The 23,295-nt window shown below is 36.7% G+C and overlaps 1 protein-coding gene and 1 non-coding gene across 15 annotated transcripts in view; both read left to right on the top strand.

The window, feature by feature from the left end:
- CNOT1 (CCR4-NOT transcription complex subunit 1) overlaps nucleotides 1-23,295 on the top strand; it is a 112,975-nt gene that overhangs the window by 58,454 nt on the left and 31,226 nt on the right. For 6 of the 14 annotated variants that reach the window (XR_011537944.1, XR_011537945.1, XR_011537946.1 and 3 more), the window contains exons 11-20: nucleotides 627-797; nucleotides 1,216-1,343; nucleotides 3,806-4,046; nucleotides 6,276-6,395; nucleotides 7,426-7,548; nucleotides 7,734-7,885; nucleotides 19,175-19,325; nucleotides 20,556-20,757; nucleotides 21,816-21,962; nucleotides 23,102-23,226. Coding sequence is in view for 11 of the 14 variants with exons in the window: in XM_070612022.1 (XP_070468123.1) it covers nucleotides 627-797; nucleotides 1,216-1,343; nucleotides 3,806-4,046; nucleotides 6,276-6,395; nucleotides 7,426-7,548; nucleotides 7,734-7,885; nucleotides 19,175-19,325; nucleotides 20,556-20,757; nucleotides 21,816-21,962; nucleotides 23,102-23,226 (1,560 nt within the window). In the remaining 3 variants the exon portion in view is untranslated. The remainder of the gene's footprint in view (nucleotides 1-626; nucleotides 798-1,215; nucleotides 1,344-3,805; nucleotides 4,047-6,275; nucleotides 6,396-7,425; nucleotides 7,549-7,733; nucleotides 7,886-19,174; nucleotides 19,326-20,555; nucleotides 20,758-21,815; nucleotides 21,963-23,101; nucleotides 23,227-23,295) is intronic. The other 8 variants (XM_070612027.1, XM_070612021.1, XM_070612028.1 and 5 more) reach the window with 3 other exon arrangements.
- LOC139082708 (small nucleolar RNA SNORA50) lies at nucleotides 19,631-19,766 on the top strand. Its single transcript, XR_011538913.1, has one exon. It is a non-coding gene; the product is annotated as a small nucleolar RNA SNORA50 (small nucleolar RNA).

Raw genomic sequence — 23,295 nt, 5'->3', positions numbered from 1 at the left:
CAGCCCTGTGGCCGAGTTAAGTTCGCGTGCTTCACTTCGGAGGCTGAGGTTCTGCCAGTTCGGATCCTGGGCAGGGACATGGCGCCACTCATCAGGACATGCTGAGGTGACGTCCCACATGCCGCAACTAGAAGGACCCACAACTAAAAATACACAACTATGTACCAGGGGGCTTTGGGGAGAAAAAGGAGAAATAAAATTTAAAAAAAAAAAAAGGAAAAGAATGATGTTTGGGGTAATTCATTTTTGCCACTTTTTTCTTTGCTGGTAGAATCTTAGTGTAAAGACGGCACACTGAGTGAGGAGTTATTTATTTGCTATATTGAGATGGGAGTGTTCATTGAACTAAGGAGGGGAGGAGACAGTTCGCGTTTACATTCTCACATGTTCAGAAATGTGTCATGAAATGAAAAAGTGGAGTACCTTGCTAGTAGAGCCAGTTTATTTTGAATATTAAGAATTTGTCTTTTTTAAGTTTCTTTGGAAATGCCACAAATATTCAGATGATTTTGAGTTTATAATTAGAACATCTTCATTGAACTTCAAATTTAAGTTGGCTCCTTGGATAAAGTATCAGAATATGTACACTTTTGTTCATTAAATTTCGATATGCTTTTCTTTTTTAGAACCCGAGTTTGAATTTCAAGGAAGTAACTTATGAACTGGACCATCCTGGATTTCAAATTCGTGACAGTAAAGGACTTCATAATGTGGTTTATGGCATTCAGAGGGGTCTGGGTATGGAAGTATTCCCAGTAGACCTCATATATAGACCTTGGAAACATGCTGAAGGCCAGGTAAATGAATGATATTTAGCTACAGAAGGGGAATAAAATAATTACTTGGTCCTTATATAGTGTCATCTATCTATTGATTAAAATGTTCTTTTAAAGTGGAATGTGTTTTATGTAGCTCAGAAAAGCAGATACTGTCATAAATTTGGATGAAGATTATCATATTTTAATACCAAACTGAGTTGAAGAGTAGCAAACTGTTTTCCCAATAATTGAGTGATATTTGTCTCCAAGGCAGTCTCATCATGTACCTTACGCTTGTCAGAATTGTCTGTGCTTTTCAAAGAGCAAATAATTAAGATTGTAAAGGGAAATTGTCATTCTAATAACCTTAGGATTGAGATTAACCTAATGAAAATGTTTTAAATTTTTATAGCATTCGGTCATTTGTGGTGGTAAAGACTTTTTCCTCTTCTTTCAGCTCTCCTTCATTCAGCATTCCCTTATAAATCCAGAGATCTTCTGTTTTGCTGACTATCCCTGTCATACTGTTGCCACTGATATTCTGAAAGCACCACCAGAGGATGACAATCGAGAAATTGCCACATGGTAAGCACTCTCATCTGGCTTTTCTTGAAAGGATCACTTCTCCTTTTTTGAAATATAAATTTAATAATGAGCAACTAAATAGTTAAAAGGTTTAAATGAAACAGTACTTTTAGGGAGTCTACTTACCTTAAATTTTTGTAGAGGGGTGTTGGTGGATAAAAATCTAGTTTTAGTCTCCCTATCAGTAGATAGTTACATCTCTTCTAAGTTCTGACATTAGGTATTTTCTGAAACTATTGAATATTGAAAGGAGATTCATACTTCTTACTGTTAGATCCCTTTCTTCTCCCTGTAGATTTGCTTTCTTTCTTTTCCTTTGTAAGTAGCTCAGGATGGCCAACCTATGAAATCTAATGCTTTCAGCTAAATTATCTAGTTTCTGTGAGTTCTAATTCCAAATTGCTGAGGGAGGTTCTGGCTCTGGCCAAGTAGGTTTCTCCTGGAACTCAAGTCACTCCTCTCTGGGGATGTGAGGTAAGGAAGGTGAAAGTACTTCCATCACTGTTGAAATACACACACATTGCTATAGGGAATGGGGCATAGGTTGGATCTATCCCCCAAAGCATCTACTTTCTAATGTTTTCTCCATATTTTCTGCAACCACACTCTCCTGGGATGCTTTTCTAACGTGGAACAATTTATCATCTTTGTGTTTTTGTGTGTGGATGGTAGTTTTAGGGCAATTTGAAGCCTTTTAGGTGTTGCCACATTTTCTTTTTCTTTTTTTCTTTTTTTCTTTTTGTTTTTTTTTTTTTTGAGGAAGATTAGCCCTGAGCTAACCACTGCCAGTCCTCCTCTTTTTTGCTGAGGAAGCCTGGCCCTGAGCTAACATCGTGCCCATCTTCCTCTACTTTATACGTGGGACGCCTACCACAGCATGGCATGCCAAGCGGTGCCATGTCCGCACCCGGGATCCGAACCGGCGAACCCTGGGCCACCGAGAAGCGGAACGTGCTAACTTAACCGCTGCCCCACTAGGCCGGCCCCAGATTTTCTAAAACAAGGGATGGTAAGCTTTTTCTGTAAAGTGTTAGTTAGGTCCAGCCCCAGTGTCCTAGTGGTTAAGTACTGCATGCTCCACTTCAGTGGCCCAGATTTGCTTCCCGGGCACAGAATCACATCACTCATCTGTCAGTGACCATGCTGTGGTGGTGGCTCACATACAAAAAGAAGAAGATTGACAACAAATGCTCAGGGCAGATCTTCCTCAGCCAAAAATAAAAAAATAAATCGTAGTTAACATCTGGCTCTGTGGCCAGATGGTCTCTGCATTTAGCAATTACTTAACACTCTTATTGCAGCATAATAAAATATGGGTGTGACTGTGTTCCAGCAAAACATTATTTACAAATGCAGGCAGTGAGTGGTGTTTGGCCTGTTGGGTGTAGTTTGCTGATCCCTGTTGTGAAAGACTGATGCATGCCAGTGGTTTGTTCTCAAGTATGTCCTTTTCCTAGCTGCTAGCCAACATTGGATCTGCAGGCTTGGTTAACCTTTTGTCTTTTGGGAATTTTTTTTTTTTTTTTTTTGCCCTGTTAAGTCTAATGTGACAGCAGTTTTGTTTTTGTTTTTGTTTTTTAATAAATTGTCAGCCTCTTTCTGTTTTATAAAACTTAAATATGTCGCATTTAACAATTCCTTAATTTAGCTGTGCTTTGAAGTTTCCCTAATTATCTCAAAAATGTCTTTTAACAGTTTATATGATTGAGAGTCTGGACAAGGCCCACATAGTTTTTTATTCTGTAAGTCTTCCTTCTCCCTCTCTCTCTCTTTTTTTAATTTTTGCCATTGATTTGTTGGAGAAAATGGATAATTTATCCTCTAGTCTTCCCTATGGTATGGGGTATCCATTTCCTCATGGAGTTTATAATTTGATCTTTATCCACATAGTTTTTGTAGTCTAAGGGTAAAGTAAGATCTTGAGGCTTGCTTAAAGACAACTACGTTCAGCTTCTTGGGGCAAGAATAATTCATAGAGAGTGTTGTGGACTTCTAAACTTGCATAACATCAAGAGGCACCTAAATTCAGACTTTGCATCACTAAAGTAAGTGTTCAGGATGTATTTTTATGTAGAATTTTTCTTGTGTAAATTATGTCTATGTTTATGTTTTGGACTTTTGACTATTCCTAAACTCTGAGGTTATTTGTTTCTATTTTTCGCACTGATCAAAAATCTTTGATGATATCCTTTTGGTAAGGAGGATCCATGATTTTGCAAATGGTTAGTAGAGTCCCCTCTCCTTCATCACTTATTCTGTCAATTTGGACTGCCTTTGAAATTAATCTGAAAGCTTAGTAGTGTATCTTTTTGAGATGAATACCACCAATCTAAATATTTTTGAAATATTAAAAGATGACAACAACTTGGTTTTGTTCTGATAGCCGGTATCACTTATTTGGAAAATGAATTTTGTGTGCTTATATTTTCATTCATAAAGTACCTTACTTCCATTCTTGTTAGGAAGAGCTTGGATTTGATTGAATCTCTGCTAAGACTCGCAGAGGTGGGTCAATATGAACAAGTCAAACAGCTCTTCAGCTTCCCTATCAAACACTGTCCAGATATGCTGGTATTGGCCTTACTACAAATCAACACCTCCTGGCACACGTTGCGCCATGAACTCATCTCCACTTTGATGCCAATTTTCCTTGGAAACCATCCTAACTCTGCTATTATTTTGCACTATGCATGGCATGGGCAGGTAAGACATGACCATTTCTTCATCTTGATAATTGACATTCTTTGGAGGATGCTCAACTAGAGAAATTGTCAATCTTGGAATTCTGACGCTCTGGAAAAATCACATTTCCATAAAGCTTATTTTATGTTTTAGCATCATGTGGGTATTAAAGTGTAAAACTTGAAAAAGAAAGGAGGCAAGACAATTTTTAAAAAATTCAGTGTTATGAAAGCTCTGTGATGCTAAGGCACCAGTATCCTTTTGAAAGCAGTAAGTAGTTTAATCATTTATCATGGGACTAGAGGGTACTCATGTCACTTTTTAACAGTAAATCAGAAAAGATCACAAATCAATTTATTTGGCATTATTTCCTGTTTTATCCAAATCCAGCATTTCAACTTTATTTTTATTTCTACTGAAAAGCATTTCAAGCCCTTGTGCTCCCCCCCCAATTTTGTAAAATGTGTTTGAGAAGTAAATATTCTTTTATCTATTGATCTCTGCCCCCCTCCCCCAATAGCCTACATTTTTAATAATAACAAATGCAGAAGGTTTAAGAAAAATCAGTTGCAGACTGGCCCCGTGGCTGAGTGGTTAAAGTTCCATGCACTCTGCTTTGGCGGCTTGGGTTCACGGGTTCAGATCCTGGACACAGCCCTACTCCACTGATCAGCCATGTTGTGTAGGTATCCCACATACAAAATAGAGGAAGATTGGCATGAATCTTAGCTTGGGGCAAATCTTCCTCACCAAAAAAAGAAAAAGGAGGTATTTGAGCCAGCCCTCATGGCCTAGTGGTTAAAGATTGGCACGCTTTGTGATTGGCCCGGGTTTGGTTCTCAGGTGCAGCACTACACTGCTTGTCTGTCAGTAGCCATGCTGTGGTGGTGGCTCACGTAGAAGAACTAGAAGGACTTAGAACTAGAATATACAACTAAGTACTAGGGCTTTGGGGAGGGGGAAAAAAGAGGGAGATTGGCTTGGCAACAGATGTGAGCTCAGGGCGAATCTTTCTCAGCAAAAAAAGAAAAAGTCATTTTCCCCTTTACATCAAGTGCTTTTTTTGATTACTTTTTTCTTTAATCGTTCTTAGAGTAATTTACATTATATAAAAGTGCTTAAAAAATCAAGTAAGACTAAAAATGAAAAACCTTAGCCTTAGTTTCAAGCCATTCAGTCAGCCCTCCTCCGTTTCTGGAGACTCAGATCACACGGTAGACTTATAGTTTACAGAATATTTGACAAACATTTAACCAAAAGTTTGCAGACTATGGCCCTGTGGCCGAGTGATTAAGTTCGCACACTCCACTTCGGCAGCCCAGGGTTTCCCAGGTTTGGATCCTGGGCGCAGACATGGCACCACTCATCAAACCATGCTGAGGTGGTGTCCCACATGCCACAGCTAGAAGGACCCACAACTAAAAATACACAACTATGAACCGGGGAGCCTTGGGGAGAAAAAGGAAAAATAAAATCTTTTGAAAAAAAAAGAAAAAGAAAGTTTGCAACCCAGACTTTCTTATGCCTTTCTCACCATAGCTGAGGTAAAAAGGGCAGGCTGAAAGGAGCTGCATGCCCTTACTCCTGGTTGAATACTTGTTTCACTTGGACCTTCCGTCACTCTAGGATAGTTTCAGGCAAGTGATGTAGATACAGCAATAGTAATTGCCTTGCTGTTACTTCTATGAGAAATATTCACTAAATTCCAGCTATTTGTTTATGTCATTCAACTTCAAGCCTACAAATCATTCCTCAGAGCCAGGCTGTTTTCTGGTGTAAAGAAATTGAATAATTTACAAAAAATGAGCGTTCTCGTTTGTTAAAATAGTTAGATGTAGAATGTACCAACACCACTCCCAGAAATACTGATACAACATTACACTGTGCAACATGAAAGATGATTACCTTACACTATTCTGGTTTTATTTATAGACCAGTAATTTGTAGTTTAATTTTAAGGAATTATATAAACTTGATATACTCCCATGTTCACGTCATATTCTATTCTAATTTTGTGTTTGAAAATGTATAGGCAGACTTTTATATGACCCAAGGTTTAGGGACAGGCTTTATTTGGAAGATGTGGAAGGCTTTCCCATAAACAATGTCATTGTAATGACTGCTTGAGGCTCGTCTGCACTGATAGGCCTCAATTTTACGTAAAAATAACAAGTAAATTAGGTGGGCATTTGCAGTAGTGCCTAACAAAACATTTAGCATTACTGTTTACCTCTCCTTTTCTTTTCTTAGGGTCAGTCTCCCTCAATCCGCCAACTTATCATGCATGCAATGGCAGAATGGTACATGCGAGGGGAGCAGTATGACCAGGCCAAATTGTCTCGAATACTTGATGTGGCCCAAGACTTGAAGGTGAGCTTGGAGGGACAGATTAACATTTTTATTTATTAATGATAAAAATAGCGTTTTTATGTAATATACATGCCTTTGGAATAATTCACATGTAACTAGCTCTTAGCTATAGAGTTGAGATTTAGAATTTTGCCTTGTAAGTAGAAGGGGATAGGAGGGAGAGTAGTTTTAGATGTAAAAATGTTTCATTTACGTTTGATTGAGTTTTGTTTGGCTGTGATATTGGCTAGGATATTTTAAGGCAAGTGATAATTGACCTCTTCTGCGATAATCTGTGAGATAGAGCTTTTGGAAAAACTACTTGAGTTTCAACCCGTTTGCAAATGTCATTAGCATTAACAGGATGTTTTGACAAGTAGTCTGACTCCTGATGTCTTTGATCACAAGATGGCATAGTACTGGTGTTGTAGTTGTGCTAAGGTTAGAATAAGCCTGAGTTTAGATTTTAAAAAATAGATAAGAATAATTTTTCATGTTTTGTGTCTTGCTCTGCTTTAGTTTTAGTTATTTGACGAAGCTCAGGGTAAGGTTTAGTTTGAAGGTAAAGACAAGTGTTCACCTTTGAAATATGATCTTATTTTAAGTAAGGACTCATGTTACCATTGAATTGTCCTAAGCTGTTTAAAAACTTATGACCAACAAAATATTAGCAGTGCGTTTTATTTAGACTTAATTTTAAAAATAAAAACAAGAAACAGAAAAGAAGGGGGCCGGCCCCATGGCCAAGTGGTTAAGTTCACGTACTCAGCTTCGGAGGCCAAGGGTTTTGCCAGTTCCGATCCTGGGTGCGGACATGGTGCGGCTCATAAGGCCAGGTCGAGGCAGTGTCCCACATAGCACAACTAGAAGGACCTCCAACTACTATACACAACTATGTACTGGGAGGCTTTGGGGAGAAGGGGAAAAAAAAAGGGTTGGTACCAGATGTTAGCTCAGGTGCCAATCAAAAAAAAAGAACAGAAAAGAGGATGGAGAGAGAGAAAGTTACTTAATTGCTTGACTTGCAGTTTGTAATGTTCTTTTTCTATAGGCCTTGTCAATGCTGCTAAATGGTACTCCATTTGCCTTTGTTATTGACCTTGCTGCACTTGCTTCACGTCGTGAATACCTCAAACTTGATAAGTGGCTCACAGATAAAATTCGAGAACATGGAGTAAGCAGGATTTTCCATTTATTATTGCTTTTAAATTTTGATGGCTAAAATAGCTAAAGAAATAACTTTTTTAAATGGTAGTAAAAATGTTGTTATATTCTGTATTTTAGTCGTAGTGCTTAGTCTTTACTCTAAAAGCAATTAAGATCAATTTCATATATACTGAGAGATTTTCTGTTTTTCAGGAGCCTTTTATCCAGGCATGTATGACTTTTTTAAAGAGACGGTGCCCTTCTATTTTGGGTGGACTTGCCCCAGAGAAAGATCAGCCCAAAAGTGCTCAACTTCCTCCAGAAACTCTGGCAACAATGTTGGCCTGTTTACAAGCTTGTGCAGGGTAAGAAGAGCATGCTTGGAAATGTCTATTCGATACTGGAAATAGGTTATATGGATAATTGTTGATTTGGGTAAGAGTGGTTCAATGCTTAAAAGCCACTGCAGCTTAGATAATCCAGTGGTTTTAAAGTCCAAAGTATTGTACTACTTAAAATACGTATTAGATCCATTTAAGTTTTTGTATATGGTGTGAGATAGGGTTCCAAGTTTATTGTTTTGCGCGTGGATATTCAGTTGTCCTGACACCATTTGTTGAAAAGACTGGTCTTTCCCTTTTGAATTGTCTTCTAAAAAATCAGTTTCTTGTAATGTATGGCTTTATTTTGGGGCTCTTAGTTCTGTTCCATTGTTCTGTAAATTATCCTTATGCTAGTACCATACTGTCTTGATTACAGGCATACCTCAGAGACAGTGTAGGTTTGATTCGAGACCACCACAATAAAGCAAGTCACACAAATTTTTTTGGTTTTCCAGTGCATGTAAAAGTTGTGTTTACATTATACTGTGTTCTATTAAGTGTGCAATACCATTGTATCTAATAAAACAATGTACGTACCTTAATTCAAAAAATATTTTTTTGCTCAGAAATGTTAATGATCATCTGAGCCTTCAGTGGGTAATCTTTTTGTTGGTGGAGGGTTTTGTAAAAAAACGCAATATCTGGGAATTGTAGTAAAGTGAAGTGCAATAGTATGCCTGTACTATAGCTTTTTAGTCATACAAAAAAGTTTTGAAATTGGGAAGTTTGAGTCTTCCAACTTTGTTGTTTTTCAAGATTGTTTTGTCTACTCTGGGTGCCTTGAATTTCCATATGAGTTTTTAGGATCAGCTTGTCAGTTTTTGCAAAGAAGCCCACTGGGATTTTGCTAAGGTTTGTGTTGAATCTTTAGATCATTTGGGGGAATATGGCATCTTTTGTTTGTTTGTTTGTTTGTTTGTTTGTTTTGAGGAAGATTAGCTCTGAGCTAACATCTGCTGCCAATCCTCCTCTTTTTGCTGAGGAAGACTGGCCGTGAGCTAACATCCGTGCCCATCTTCCTCTACTTTATACATGGGACGCCTGCCACAGCATGGCTGTTGCCAAACGGTACCGTGTCCGTACCTGGGGTCCGAACCAGCAAACCCTGGGCCGCTGAGAAGTGGAACATGTGGACTTAACTGCTGCACCACCGGGCTGGCCCCCGGAATGTGCCATCTTAACAGTATTAAATCTTCAATTTGTGAATCTGGGATGTTTTTCCCTTTTCTTTTTAGGTCTTTCATTCTTTTCAGTGATGTTTTGTTATTTTCAGTGTTTAAGTCCTGCACTTCTTTTGTTACATTTTTTAAGTATTTTCTACAAGTCGTGTTGTCTGCAAATAGTTTTATTTCTTCCTTTCCCATCTGAGTGCCTTTTTCTTGCCTAATTTCTCTGGTGTGAACCTCTAGTCAAATGTTGAATAGAAGTGGTGAGAGGAGACATCTTGTCTTGTTCTGATATTATAAGGAAAGTATCTAGCGTTTCACCATTACGTATGATGTTAGCTGTGGGTTTTTCTTAGATGCCCTTCAGGCTGAAGAGGTTTCCCTACCTTCTAGTTCAAGTTAATTGGATGTTTTCTCATGAACACATTTTGTTATATGCTTCTCTCTGCATCTATTCAGATGATCATGTAGTTTTTGTTTTTTTATTGTTTTGACGAGGTATATAATGTTAATTGAATTTTGGATGATAAAAAACCTTGCATTCCTGGGATAAATCTCACTTGGTCTTTGTCTGCACTTCTTTTTATATGCTGCTGAATTCAGTTTACTAGTACTTGGTGAGCATTTTTGTGTCTAGATTCCTAAGGGATATTGTTCTGTAGTTTCCTTGTGTGGTCTTTGGCTTTGATATCAGGGTAATATTGGCCTCATACAATGAGTTGTTAACTGTTCTCCCATTTTCTGATTTTTGTGAGAAAGAATGATGTTAATTCTTTAAATCTTCCATAGAATTCAGTAGTGAAGACATGTGGTCCTGGGCCTTTTCTTTTGGGTAGTTTTTGATTACTCTTTCAATATCTCTACTTGTTATATAGGTCTATCAGATTTTTTCATTTCTTCTTGATTCATTTTCGGTAGCTTGTGTCTTTCTAGCAGCTTGTCCATTTCATCTAGCTTATCTAATTTGTTGGTGCACAATTGTTCTATGCTTATACCCTTATAATCTTTCTAATTTCTCATTGGTAGTAATGTCCTCTGTTTCAATTCCTGGTTTTAATAATTTGAGTCTCCTCTCTCTGTCTCTGCCTCTCTTTCTCTTTCTCTCTCTTTCTCTCTCTCTCTCTCTCTCTCTGTCTGTCTCTCTCTCTTTTTGGTCAGTGTAGTTAAATGTCGACCTTTTCAAAGAACTAACTTTTGGTTTTGTTTTTGTTTTTCTCTTTTGTTTTTCTATTCTCCATTTATTTCATCTCTAAACTTTATTGTTTTTCCTTTTTTCTTATTTTGGGTTTAGTTTGAATTCTTTAAAATTTATTAAGATGGAAGGTTAGTGTTTTTGAGATTTTCTTGTTTAATTGAGGTGTTCGTGGCTTTGAATTTTCACTTATGAAATGCTTTAAGTTTATTATTACTTATTTTCGTTTTCATTACAAAGTTATTTTGTAATTTCCTTTGGTTATAAGAGTATGAGGTTTAATTTCCACCAATTTGTGAATTTTCTAGTTTTCCTTTTGTTACTGTAGAGGAGGAGGGCATTGCTTGTACACTCTAGATCCTTCTGGCTCGTCTAAGAATTAAATTGACATGAGACAAAATAAGAGGAGAAAATAAAACAAAGTCTAATAGCATGTCTATATGGGAGAAACCCAGGAAAACTTAGTAACACCTCAGAATGGCCAAAGCTGCCACGTTAAATACCATCTTCAGCTAAAGACAAAGAAGGATGTTGGGGGTAGTGGTTTGGAGCTTCAAAGGGGAGGAAGGCAATTTACATGGAGATGGAAATGCAGATGTTTGATAAACAAGAATTTATTGGACCATTTATAGACAGTGTGACCCTAGAGACAGAACTTTGATAAAAATTGGCTTGCTTGTGCCTTTCTATCACACCTATTTTACATTACACTATAGTTATCTATGGTGTTAGCTCCTTCCTGGAATAGCCCTTCTATCTTAAATCCTTTTAGACAGGTTGAAGGTCAAAGTTTCTTTCAGAATCTTTTGCCCTTTAAAATAATCAAGTCAAAGAGACACTTTTGGGGGTGGGAGACACAATTCTGATCCCCCACATTACTAATTTTTAGTCTCATTCCGTTGTAGTCAGAAAATATACTTTATATGACTTTAGTTTTTAAATTCATTGAGACTTCTCTTATGGCCTAACATATGGTTTATCCCAGAGAGTTTGTCACGTGTACTTGAAGGATGTGTAGTCTGCTCTTGGGTAGAGCATTCTGTATGTATCTGTTAGGTCTAGTTGGTTTCTAGTGTTATTGAAGTCTTCTATTCCTTGTTTATCTTCTGTGTAGTTCTATCCATTGTTTTTAAAATTGAGATGTAGTTGACATAATAACATTGTGTAAGTTTAAGATGTACAACGTTAATACATTTTAATATTGCGATATGATTGTTGTAGTATTAGCTAAGACCTCTATCTCATCACATAAGTATCATTTCTTTTTTTGTGGTGAGAATAATTAAGATCTAGTCTCCTAGCAACTTTGAAATTTATAATACAGTATTATTGACTCTATCCATTATTGAAAGTAGGGTATAGAAACCTCCAGTTACTTTTGAATTGTCTATTTCTCCCTTCAGTTTTCCCTTCATGTGTTTTGGAGCTCTGTTTTTAAGTGTATGTATATTTATAATTATGTCTTCCTCTTGGATTGGTGTTTTTGTTATAAAATGTCTTTAGTTTTTTTCTTAAAGGCTATTATGTCTGAAATTAGTAGAGTTATTGTATTTCTCTTTTGGGTAATATTTACATAGAACATCTCTTTCCATTTTTTACTTTCAAGTTTTGTCTCTTTTAATCTGAAATGTGTCTCTCTTAGCCAGCATGTAGTTGGATTTCTTTTACACTTTGAACATCTCTGCCTTAATAGAGCACTTAATCCATTTACATTTAATGTAATTACTAAGGTAGGATTTATTTTTGCTATTAGTTGTTCTGTATTATTCTGTCTGTTTTATTCCTTCCTCCATTACTGCCTCCTTCACTGTTAAATAGATATATTCTAGTGTATCATCTTAATTCCCTTGTTGTTTCTTTGACTGTATGTTTTTGAATTGTCTTTTTTCCTTAGTCATTACTCCAGGGTATTAAATTTTAGTTCACATTTTAACTTAAAAACAATCTAGTTCAATTAATACCAACTGAATTTCAATAGGATACAAAAATTTCCTCCTCTTGAGCTCTAGTCCCTTCCTCCTTCATTGTGTTGTTGTTGTCAAATTACACCTTTATACCTGTGTGCCCATCAGAAGATTGATAGTTATTGTTTCATGTATTAGTTGTTCTTTTTTAAAAAAAAAATTTATTTTTTTTCCTTTTTCTCACCAAAGCCCCTGGGTACATAGTTTTATATTCTTAGTTGTGGGTCCTTCTAGTTGTTCCATGCCACCTCAGCATGGCCTGATGAGCGGTGCCATGTCCACCCTCAGGATTCCAAGTGGCGAAACCTTGGGCTGCTGCAGTGGAGCTGCAAACTTAACCACTCAGCCAGGGGCCAGCCCCTAATTGTTCTTTAAATCAAGTAGGAGATAAAAAGATTATAAGCAAAAATACATTCATAACTTTTATATTTACCTGTGTCCCGTTACTGGTACTCTATTTTTTTATATGGATTCAGGTTACTATGTAGTAGCCTTTCATTTCAGCCTGAAGGATTCCCTTCATTATTTTTTTTGATTATTTTTTTCTAGGAAGATTAGTCATGAGCTAACATCTGATGCCAATCTTACTCTTTTTGCTGAGGCAGACTGGCCCTGAGCTAACATCCATGCCCATCTTCCTCTACTTTATATGTATATGTGGGATGCCTACCACAGTATGGATTGCCAAGCGGTGCCATGTCTGCACCCATAATCTGAACTGGCAAACCCGGGCCGCCAAAGCGGAAGGTGTGCACTTAACCGCTGTGCCACTGGGCCGGCCCCCCTTTATTATTCTTGTCAGGGCAGGCCTCTTAGCAACGAAGTCCCTTAGTATCTGGGAATGTCTTAATTTCTCCGTTGTGTTTGGAATGGTTTTGTTAAATACAGGATTCCTGATTTACATTCCTTTGCCTTCAGTGCTTTGAATATGCCATCTCACTGCTTCCGGCTTCCATAGTTTCTGATGAGACCTCCACTGTTAACTTTTTTGAGGCCTCCTTGTATGTGAGAAGTTGCCTCTTTTGCTGCTGTTAAGATAGTCTCATTGTGTTTTTTCTTTCAAGAGCTTAATTACGTTGTTTCTAGGTATGGATTTCTTTGAGTTATATTGGAATTTGTTGAGCTTCTTGGATGTGCAGATTAATGGTTTTCATCAGATTTGGAGTTTTCAGCTGTTCTGTCAACAAGTAGTCTTTCTACCCTTTTCTAGCTCATCTCTCCTTCTGGGACTCCCATTGTGTGTATGTTGGTACATTTGGTGGTGGTGTTCCACATGTTTTTGAGTTGGTGTTTATTTTTTTCTACTTTTTCTTTCAGTTTTGCAGTCTGGATAATCTTAATTGAACTATCTTCAAGTTCATGGATTCTTTCTTCCACCTGCTTGAATCTGCAGTTGGCAACTTGTAGTGAAGTTTTCATTTTAGTTATACTTTTAAACTTTAAAAAAAAAATTGCTATTGACATGCTCTGTTTTGGTAGACATCTTTCTCAAAGTTTGCTGTAGTTCTTTTGACGTGTTTTCCTTTAGTTCTTTGAACGTAATTAAAATAGCTGATTTAAAGTCTTTGTCTAGTAAGTCCAACACCTATTCCTCCTGAGGGACAGTTTCTGTTGAGAGCATTTTATTCCTATGGGCCATGCTTCCCTGTGCTTTTTACATGTTTTGTAATTTGTGGTTGAAAATCGGAAAGTTTAAATATTGTGGCAATTCCTGAAATCAGATTCTTCCCCCTCACCAGAGTTTTTTGTTGTGTTTGCTCTTTTTTGTGTTTAGAGACTTTTCTGAACTAATTTTGTAATGTCTGTATTCTTTGTCATGTTTGGCCTCTGAAATCTCTGTTTGGGTAGCTTTGTGGTCAACTGAGATTGGAGATTTTCTTAAACCCCTGAATCAGTGAACTGTCCTTCACCCTGTGCTGCTTTGTGCATGTTGAGGCACATCTTCACACTAAGCCAGTCACTTGATGACTCTCCTTTACCTTTGACTTCCTTCTTAGGCAGAGCCTCAGCTTGAGGTGAGGGCTTGGGCCTTCTCACACCTTTCATGGAAATGGCACAGCTGTAGGTAATGCACAGCCTTATCCCTGGGGAAATGTGGGAGTTTTTCAAAGCTCCACCATGGGAATCTCGTTCTCCAGGTTTTTCTTTTAAGCTTTTTGGTTAGCCTATTTCCTGAAACTGTTACTTTCCACCTCAGGTAGCCAGAAAGTTAAAACAATTACCTGTAAATGTTTTCTACAGATACCTGGTTGGGAAAGGCTGTTTGTGCTGGACTACCTTGTAGGTCAAATAAAGACAACTTTGCCATTGTGGTCTCATAGGGAATCCTCAGATAGGTGAAATAATGACAATTATGTGAGAATGAGGCTTTGAAGATGTTTTAACCCGGTTCTGAGCCCTCTCCAGTGGCTCTCAGGCTGCTGCTTTTCACTATAATTGTGGGCTGTTAGTTTTCAAGGCTGCTGTGCAGCTGGAGAGGGGGCATGGGAGTAGGGCAAATTAAGATGCCAGAAAGCTAGCTGTTGTTACCAAGATCTAGTTATCTTTCTGGAATAAAAATTTCCTGGATTGTTGTAAGGCTTTGGTTAATTTCCAGAGTTCTGAATAACTTGATTCTGACAATTTCTGTCAGTTTTCTACTTGCTTTTATGGAGGAGAGAGTATTTGAAGGTCTTTACTCCACCATTTTTGCTTATGTCCTATGTATTTTTTTTTAAAGTTCGAAGCCTAATAAAATGAACACCTGTGATTCTGCTGTGCAGCATGACCAATTATTTTGAAGCTACCTTTTTTATTTTTATTATTTTTTATTTTTTTCTGGTTTTCTCCCCAAGTACCCCCAGTACATCGTTGTATATTTTAGATGTATATTTTAGATGTGGGTCCCTCTAGTTGTGGCATGTGGGATGTCTCCTCAGCATGGCCGGATGAGTGGTGCCATGTCCGTGCCCAGGATTCGAATGGGTGAAACCCTGGGCTGCCGAAGCAAAGTGTGAGAACTTAACCACTAGGCCGTGGGGCCCCAGAAGCTACGTTTTCTTCCTCTCCAATCCTGTTTTCTTACTTCTCCTCCACAGATCTTGATTTTTATTTTGCTGGTATATGCTTTTAAAACAGTTTACTCACATATATCGCTAAACCAGTGGTTCTCAACCCAGGGTGATTTTGCTCCCTTGAAGTCATTTGACATTGTGTTTATTTTATTTTTATTCATTTCTTCCATATTTTTATTCATTTTCTTTTTTCTTTTTAATTTTATTGAGGTCATATTGGTTTCTAATATTGTGTGATCGCAGGTGTACATTATTATATATCAGTTTCTGTGTAGACTGTATCGTGCTCACCACCAATAGTCTAGTTTTAATCCATCATGATACATATGTGCTCCTTTACCCCCCCATCCCGCGTCCCCTCTGGTAACCGCTAATCTGTTGTCTTTATCCTCTGTTTATTTATCTTCCACATATGAGTGAAGTCATATGATGTTTCTTTTCCTCTTTGACATTGTTTTAATTGTCATAATTGGAGAGGAGGGTGCTACTGGTACCTAGTGTAAAGGCCAGGGATGCCAAACATCTTAGAATGCACAGGAGAGCCTCCCACAACAAAGAATTCTTCAGTCCAGAGTAGTACGAGTGCAGCAGTTGAGAAACTCTACTCTGTAAGTTCTTAATGTTATAAAATGTTGTTTTAAGGTTTTGCCTCTCACATTTATACATTTTAGTCCATGAGAAATTAAATATTCATTTGGAAATTTAAGTGTATGTTAAAATTGGATTAAATTTTTTGTATGTGTGTCAGGAGGTAGTTTACCCAACTCTGGATTTCAGTTTGTTTTCTTCATGTATTACAAGTACCTGTCTTCTTGACGAACTTAGTGAAATAATGCATATAAAGTCTTTAATCTGTGCTGATAAAAGTAAATAAATGCTAAAGAAGGAAGGTGTGTCCGACTAATAAGTAAGAAGTAATTATGATGGAATTATAAACTTCAATGGATGCTAAAAGTAGTAAGTGAACATTTGAGGAACAGGATGATTACACAATTTCAAAGTATCTCCCTACGAATCACTTAATAATCACAAAGGGGAGAAGTAGTAATTTTCATTGGAGAAACCTGGTATGTGCCTCATTAATTTATTGATCAAAGTGATCACCAGCTCAATTCTCCATCATGTGCCTCATGATAAAATGCACTGAGAAGAATACAGTGTAATGTATGTGGCAGTCCTGCCATAAATACATCTAAAATCTAAGATATCAGACAAACTCGAATCAGGGGACGTTCTATAAAATAACTGACTTGTACTGAAAAAAAGATGAAGTTCAAGAAAGACAAAAACTGATGAATTCTTCTAGTTTAAAGAAGCTAAAGAGATGTGACAACTCAGATTGGATCCTGATCCAAGGGAAAAAGAGCAGTGAAGGACAATATGGGAATAATTAATGTAGTTTGGATATGGCCCATCTTATTTTATCCATGTTAAACTTGATCTTTAGTATTTTCCATGATTATGGAGGAAAATGTTCTTAGGAAATACATAGTGAAGTATTTAGGGATAAAAGATACCTGATGTCTCTAACCGTCAATGTTTGGGTTGAGGGAAGTACAGAAAGAATAGTTAAATAGAGCAAAATGTAACTAATTGCCAAATGAAGCATTTATAGGGAGCTCCTTGTAATATTCTAGCCTCTCTTAAGTTTGAAATTGTGTCAGATATAAGAAGTTCTTCTAAAATAGTAAGGAATAATATTTTAGTTAACCATATTTTATCAGTTCTAAGATACCCAGGTGTTTTTTTTTTGATACCCAGTTTTTTACATTCTAACTTCCCTGAAATGATACATCTCATTGGTGACCTCTTAGAGTTACAGTTAGACCAGTTTTCTTTTTGTGTGGTATATAAAATAATGGTGTGGCTCAAAATTGAAGGCATTTTTATTCACTGCAACATGATAACAATTATTATCTACTACTGGCAGCCATTAACTCATGGCATAGGTGTCTTTGGAGAGGGATTTTTTTGTTTTTTTAATTTAAAGAGTTTTTTATGATTCGTAAAACAGACATAGTTTCAAAGCCAAAAACTATAACAAGGTACATTCAGAGAAATCTTCCTTGGAACTCTCTTACCTCAACCTTGTTCTTCTCTTCTATGTAGGTAACCATTTTCATTTATAATTTTGGGTTATCTTTGCATTAAAAAAATACATATATATTTGTATTTTTCCCCCTTTCCTGTAGAAAAGGTAGTGTATACTCAGTTGTACCATGCTTCTTTCATTTGATCATATATCCTGGAGTTCACCCCACATAATTAGAGAGCTTGCTTGTTTCTTTCAGTTGCTTTGTAGTACTCCATTGAACTGATGTTTTGTGCCTTAGTAAACCAGTCTCCTATTGCTGGACATTCTGATTGTTTTCACTCTGTATGACGAGTAGTAGTGGAATGAATAGTGTTTTGCATCCATCGTCTTTGCCAGTGTATATTTGGGATCACTAGAAATGCAGTTGTTGGATTAAAGGGAAATGCATGTGTAATTTTGTTAGATGTTGCAAAGTTTTCCTCTGTAGGAAGTTTTGCATTTTGACTACCAGCAGTGTCTGTTTTCCCATAGCCTTACTAATAGAGGGTATGGTAATCTGAAAGATGAAATATGATATCTCTGAAATTTTAATTGCAGGGGAGTGGGTACTTTGAACTTAACATACATGGAAGCTAGAGAGAGCTATTTGTGTCCTTATATTTTAAATACCGTTAATTGTTTTTGAGCATCTTTTGGATATTAGTGGTTTTACTACTTAATACTAAGGTAAATAAGAAGATCCACACCTTTAGGAACTGATGTCTCCCTTTTCTTTTTCATGGTCTATTAATATTTTTCTTCCTCGCTTCAGTGAATGAAGAAACAACTCATTGTTCATTTAAATTTGTAGTCCACCTTTGAAACAGTGTTTTTTTCATATTGGTACAAATAAAAATTTTGTAGACTTTGTTGTAGTGATTTAATGTAGAGTTTTATTTGGTACTTTTGACATCCTTGTCTGTTGTTTCCCCAAATGTGAAACAACTTTCTTAGCTGAGTGACTACTTTTACTACTACTATTTTTTTTTTTTGAGGAAGATTAGCCCTGAGCTAACTACTGCCAATCTACCTCTTTTTGCTGAGGAAGACTGGCCCTGAGCTAACATCCATGCCCATCTTCCTCTATTTTATACGTGGTACGCCTACCACGGCATGCCTTTTTGCCAAGCAGTGCCATGTCCGCACCCGGGATCCAAACCCATGAACCCTGGGCTGCCGAAAAGCAGAACATGCGAACTTAACCGCTGCGCCACCTGGCCAGCCCGTACTCTTACTTCTTAATGCTAGTAGTATGATTTCTGAATTTAGGTCGAAAGATCGAAGACAGTGTCAAGTTGTGTAGAGTTTGTGAGGACAAGAGATTGCCTAGTTTTAGGAGGCAGTAAATAGGAAGGTGGGTTTTTCTGTCAAACATTTATCCTACCTGACATTTTAGAAGTCAGTCAATACTTTATGTGCTTGCTAAATGTAGTTACTATGTGTGATATTTTTATTATATTTAAATAAATGTCTTTGACTATGAGAAAGTAATATACAAATTGCTTATCTGTTTGCTTTGATATATCCAGGTTTGGGCATAATTTTTGATAAAAGTGGTTGAAAATGTGGAATGTTTCTTGGCGTATTTAAAAATGTTGGTGGTACTGTACACAAGGTTTAGTTTCAGAGTTGTAAATTAGATACTTTCAAGAGAAAGCCAGTCTTCAGAAAATCCTAGTGCTTAATGACAGATGCAAAGACACATGGGATATGGTAGAAATTTAGCTATATGTTCCAGCAAGTTCTCTGTATTAGAGAATCAGGTTTGTTTATTGAGGTGTTCTGGGCAATAAGAAGTGGTGTTTTTTCCTTCTCTCTTTAGGAGTGTTTCTCAGGAGTTATCAGAAACCATCCTCACCATGGTAGCCAATTGTAGTAATGTTATGAACAAGGCCAGACAACCGCCACCTGGAGTTATGCCAAAAGGACGCCCTCCTAGTGCTAGCAGCTTAGATGCCATTTCTCCTGTTCAGGTAAATGAACGCTACAATCAGTACATCTGCATTTGTTCATAGGCTTGGAGTAGAATAAACTTCTACATCATCATTAATAATCTACTCAAAGGAAAATTTGTCTAAATTTATTACATTCTAGATAAAACTGCATGTCTAGTATCCACTACTACGTTAAAGGAGATCTTTAAATAGGCTTGGTAGTTGAGAATAGATTTTAATCATTAAATAGAACATGACTCTGAGAGGAAAGATACAAAACAGCTTATTTAGGTTAAATGGTAAGGGCTTCTTTTTAAACTAAGAATAACTTAGACTTGAGAAATAAGCACTGCCTTTGAACCTGATATGTCTTGTTTGTAGCTTCACGGGCCAAGCAACAGTGCTAGAGCATAAGGACTTGTTATAACTGGGGCTCTTCAGCTCTCAACTGAACTGCTCTTTTAAAAACAAGGTACATTTAAGTTACTCCCTGACACCAACCACCCCCTTCTTTCTGGGAGCAACATACTCCACTTCTATTTTCAGCTGCATTGAATGGCAGATTGGGGTTTAAGAAAGAAAGAACATTTAGTGATTCCTTAGTGGCCACTTTACAAAAGTCATTTTGCATATCATTTTCTGTAGTTGTGAAGATCTGAAATAATGCCACAACCTAAGAAGCTCGAAAGTGCAGTTAGATATTTTTAAGAATCTCTGGTGAATAGCATACCTTGTTTTTTGTTTTTATTTTTGTTTGTTTTAAGCTAGAGCTGATCTGCAACCCCTCAGAGTCTCAAATTTTGATTAGATTTCTTTTGACTGGAAGATTCGTAATTTCTTAATGCTTTTATTGTGTTGAAAGTTAAACAACTTACTTTAGGAACTTCCTTTTGTTTCAAACGGGCTTATTGGAAATTGTAAGGAGCTAATGTAATAACTATCCCACATTACTACTAAATGTTTACTAGTATACAGCTGTGGGGTAATTCGTCTTAAATATTGTTCTTGAAGTTTTGCAGCCCTCATATTATGGCTCTGATACTTTGGCAGGGGCTGACTCTTTAATCCCATTCCATCTATGATATAGTAAGAAAAATGACTAAGCATACTTAACTTGATTTTGGAATTTAAGTACCATGATGATTGTGTGGGGTTTTGCAGTTTACTTATTAAGCATATGAAGAGCTGTTGCTAAAGATTACTTTACCTGTCATATGTCTGCCTTTGCTTGAAGTATGTTTAATACATTTTTATAATGTTTTTCTTTAGATTGACCCTCTTGCTGGAATGGCATCTCTTAGTATAGGTGGTTCAGCTGCCCCTCACACCCAGAGTATGCAGGGTTTTCCTCCAAATTTGGGTTCTGCATTCAGTACCCCTCAGTCACCAGCAAAAGCATTTCCACCCCTTTCAACCCCAAATCAGACAACTGCATTCAGTGGTATTGGAGGACTTTCATCACAGCTTCCAGGTAAGGGGGGTGGGGGCGCAGATTACTTGTAAGTTTCATTGTGCCTTAGTATGTGGAGTCGCTGTGGTAAAGAAAGCTGCTTAAAACTAAATTGTGATAGTTGCTTCAACATCCAAAGTTGAAAAGAGAAAAACATAATATTATTAGTCGAATTGCAGTTCACATATTTGTAGTTGTAAAGTTAGTTATTCAGTAAGGTTTCTGTATTACCAAACGATAGCATAAATAGTAGCAAGTGTGTTAATCATGTATTCCAAAGGACTTAGGCTTAGATCAAAACCTCACAGCTTTATGAGTTACTCAAGCTTGGTATAATAAAGGCAGAGAGATTTCACACATCACATTGAAGCATATGTTCTACCTCAGCACTTCACCTACCTTGAAAGTGATAGTAAATTCCTAAAACGTTTTCAAATATTTTGGCTTTTAACTTGATACTGAAGTAAATGTTACTCCCCCCCCCACCCCCCCGCCTTGTACCCACTTGTTTCTCCTAAACTATCTGCACCTTTTATTTTCATAGTATGATTTTAGAGTATTGTTGTAATGATTCTGTAACCTAGTTAACACTGCTGCAATATGGTTCTAGCCCTGATTGTTCATTCATTTAAACCACAGTTACTGTACTTAGGCCATCTTAGCAAAGACCTAACTATTGTAAGATTCCGTATGCTGGAATTGAGAGAAATAAAGAAGTCCTGGCTCGTGCTAACTAGAAGATAGTAAGAAATTCTTCAATTTTAATCATTTAGAAAGCAAACCACTTCCTCTTATTTTGACTACCTGAATCTCACATCACGTATGAGAATGTACAGTTTAAAAACTTGTATATTAATATCTTACCAAGAATAAAGTAAACTAATAATTCTAAATGCTGAAGAAATTTTGGCACTGTCCATTTTCACCTACTCTTATTAGATTCTCTATAAAATTAAGTAGACATTATAATGGAGTTAACAAAGACCCTGACTTTTTAAACAAGAACTTATATGTTTGATGTGAGTCAAGTCAAGAATATGAGTAATGATAAGACTTTTGGCTGCCTTCATTCTTTCTAGTAGGTGGTCTTGGCACAGGCAGCCTGACTGGTATAGGAACTGGGGCTCTTGGACTCCCTGCAGTGAATAACGATCCTTTTGTACAGAGGAAATTGGGCACCTCTGGACTGAACCAGCCTACATTCCAGCAGAGTAAGATGAAACCTTGTAAGTGGTAGTGTTGTCTGTGATTGTGAAGTGTGACTGATGCTCATAAAACTTTTTTGGTTATATGTCCGATTTGTTGTCCCTAGAGTTATATGGACAAAACATTGACTTATCTTAATATATTGTTAGTAGGGCCATTTATTAATGTGCCGCCTTAGATCAGTGCAAGTAAATTCACGAATTTGAATTATGAAAATAAAAATTCAAAGTATCACTCTACTTTTGATCTGGATTGCCAGAACAAAGTGATGGTTAATAAGAGGTAGCATCCTTTAGGGGTGTGTTATCCTAAACGTAAGAAGTATAGTAAAGAGAAAAGACTTTCAGCAGTTTAAATATATGTATATAAATCTTAAACCTATCCTAAAAATTTCTTGTTATTGTATTTTAACAAATCAGGAGCACTCAGGAGAATTTCAGATTTCTGTTTCAGCTTGGCAGTTTAAAAAAGTACATAACTATATTTTAGTTTATTTTAAGGTTTTAGCTTTGATACGTGTAGCCTTATAATAAATATTGCCATGTAATATATATGATATAACAGAATAACCAGTTTTTGAAATTCCACCTCCTTAGTAAGTTATCTCAAAGAGAGGTTCTCTTTTGAGATAGGTTATCATTTAATGTCCTTCTTGTCATTGGGAACTAAACCTTCATTATACTAGACTTGAAAATCTACCAAACTGACTTGAAAATGTTAGTGTGAAAGGCTTGTCTGAATGTTATGTTTCGTAGCATGCTTTGTGTTTATATCAGTGTGTCATGCACATGGATTGATAATTCTTATATGTTAAATGTGATTTTTATTATAAAATAGTAAAGACTTGTGAACCTTGATTGAGATTGTATTAAGGGTAAGTGCATTATGAATTTAAACCTAGTGAACTTTCATGGTGTAATAAGTCATGATGAAGAAGATATTAAGGGAGAATTATAGGTGTAAGGAAATTTTGTTAAAATCTTTTATGTGTACCTAAAACACTTGAATATTGAAACTTTACCACTTAGTACTTTCTTCAGTTTCTTCGTTTTTTCCCTTAAAATTAAAACTCTGTTATTCTCTCTGGCTCTCTGTGTATTTTATTGGGGAGTGGAGAAGGAGGTTAAATGCCTACTGGTTGCTTTTTTGTTTCTCACAGCGGACTTGTCTCAGGTGTGGCCAGAGGCAAATCAGCACTTTAGTAAAGAGATAGATGATGAAGCAAACAGCTATTTCCAGAGAATATATAATCATCCACCACATCCAACCATGTCTGTTGATGAGGTGAGTGTCTAGGATGACTTAATTCTTTATAGTTTAGGTAAATCTTTAAAAAATTCCCTTTTCAAAGTT

This window comes from Equus przewalskii, chromosome 3 (assembly GCF_037783145.1).
Source record: "Equus przewalskii isolate Varuska chromosome 3, EquPr2, whole genome shotgun sequence".
Classification (NCBI taxonomy): domain Eukaryota; kingdom Metazoa; phylum Chordata; class Mammalia; order Perissodactyla; family Equidae; genus Equus; species Equus przewalskii.
The sequence above is the reverse complement of the archived record's forward strand: the minus strand, read 5'-3'. Positions and strand labels throughout refer to the sequence as shown.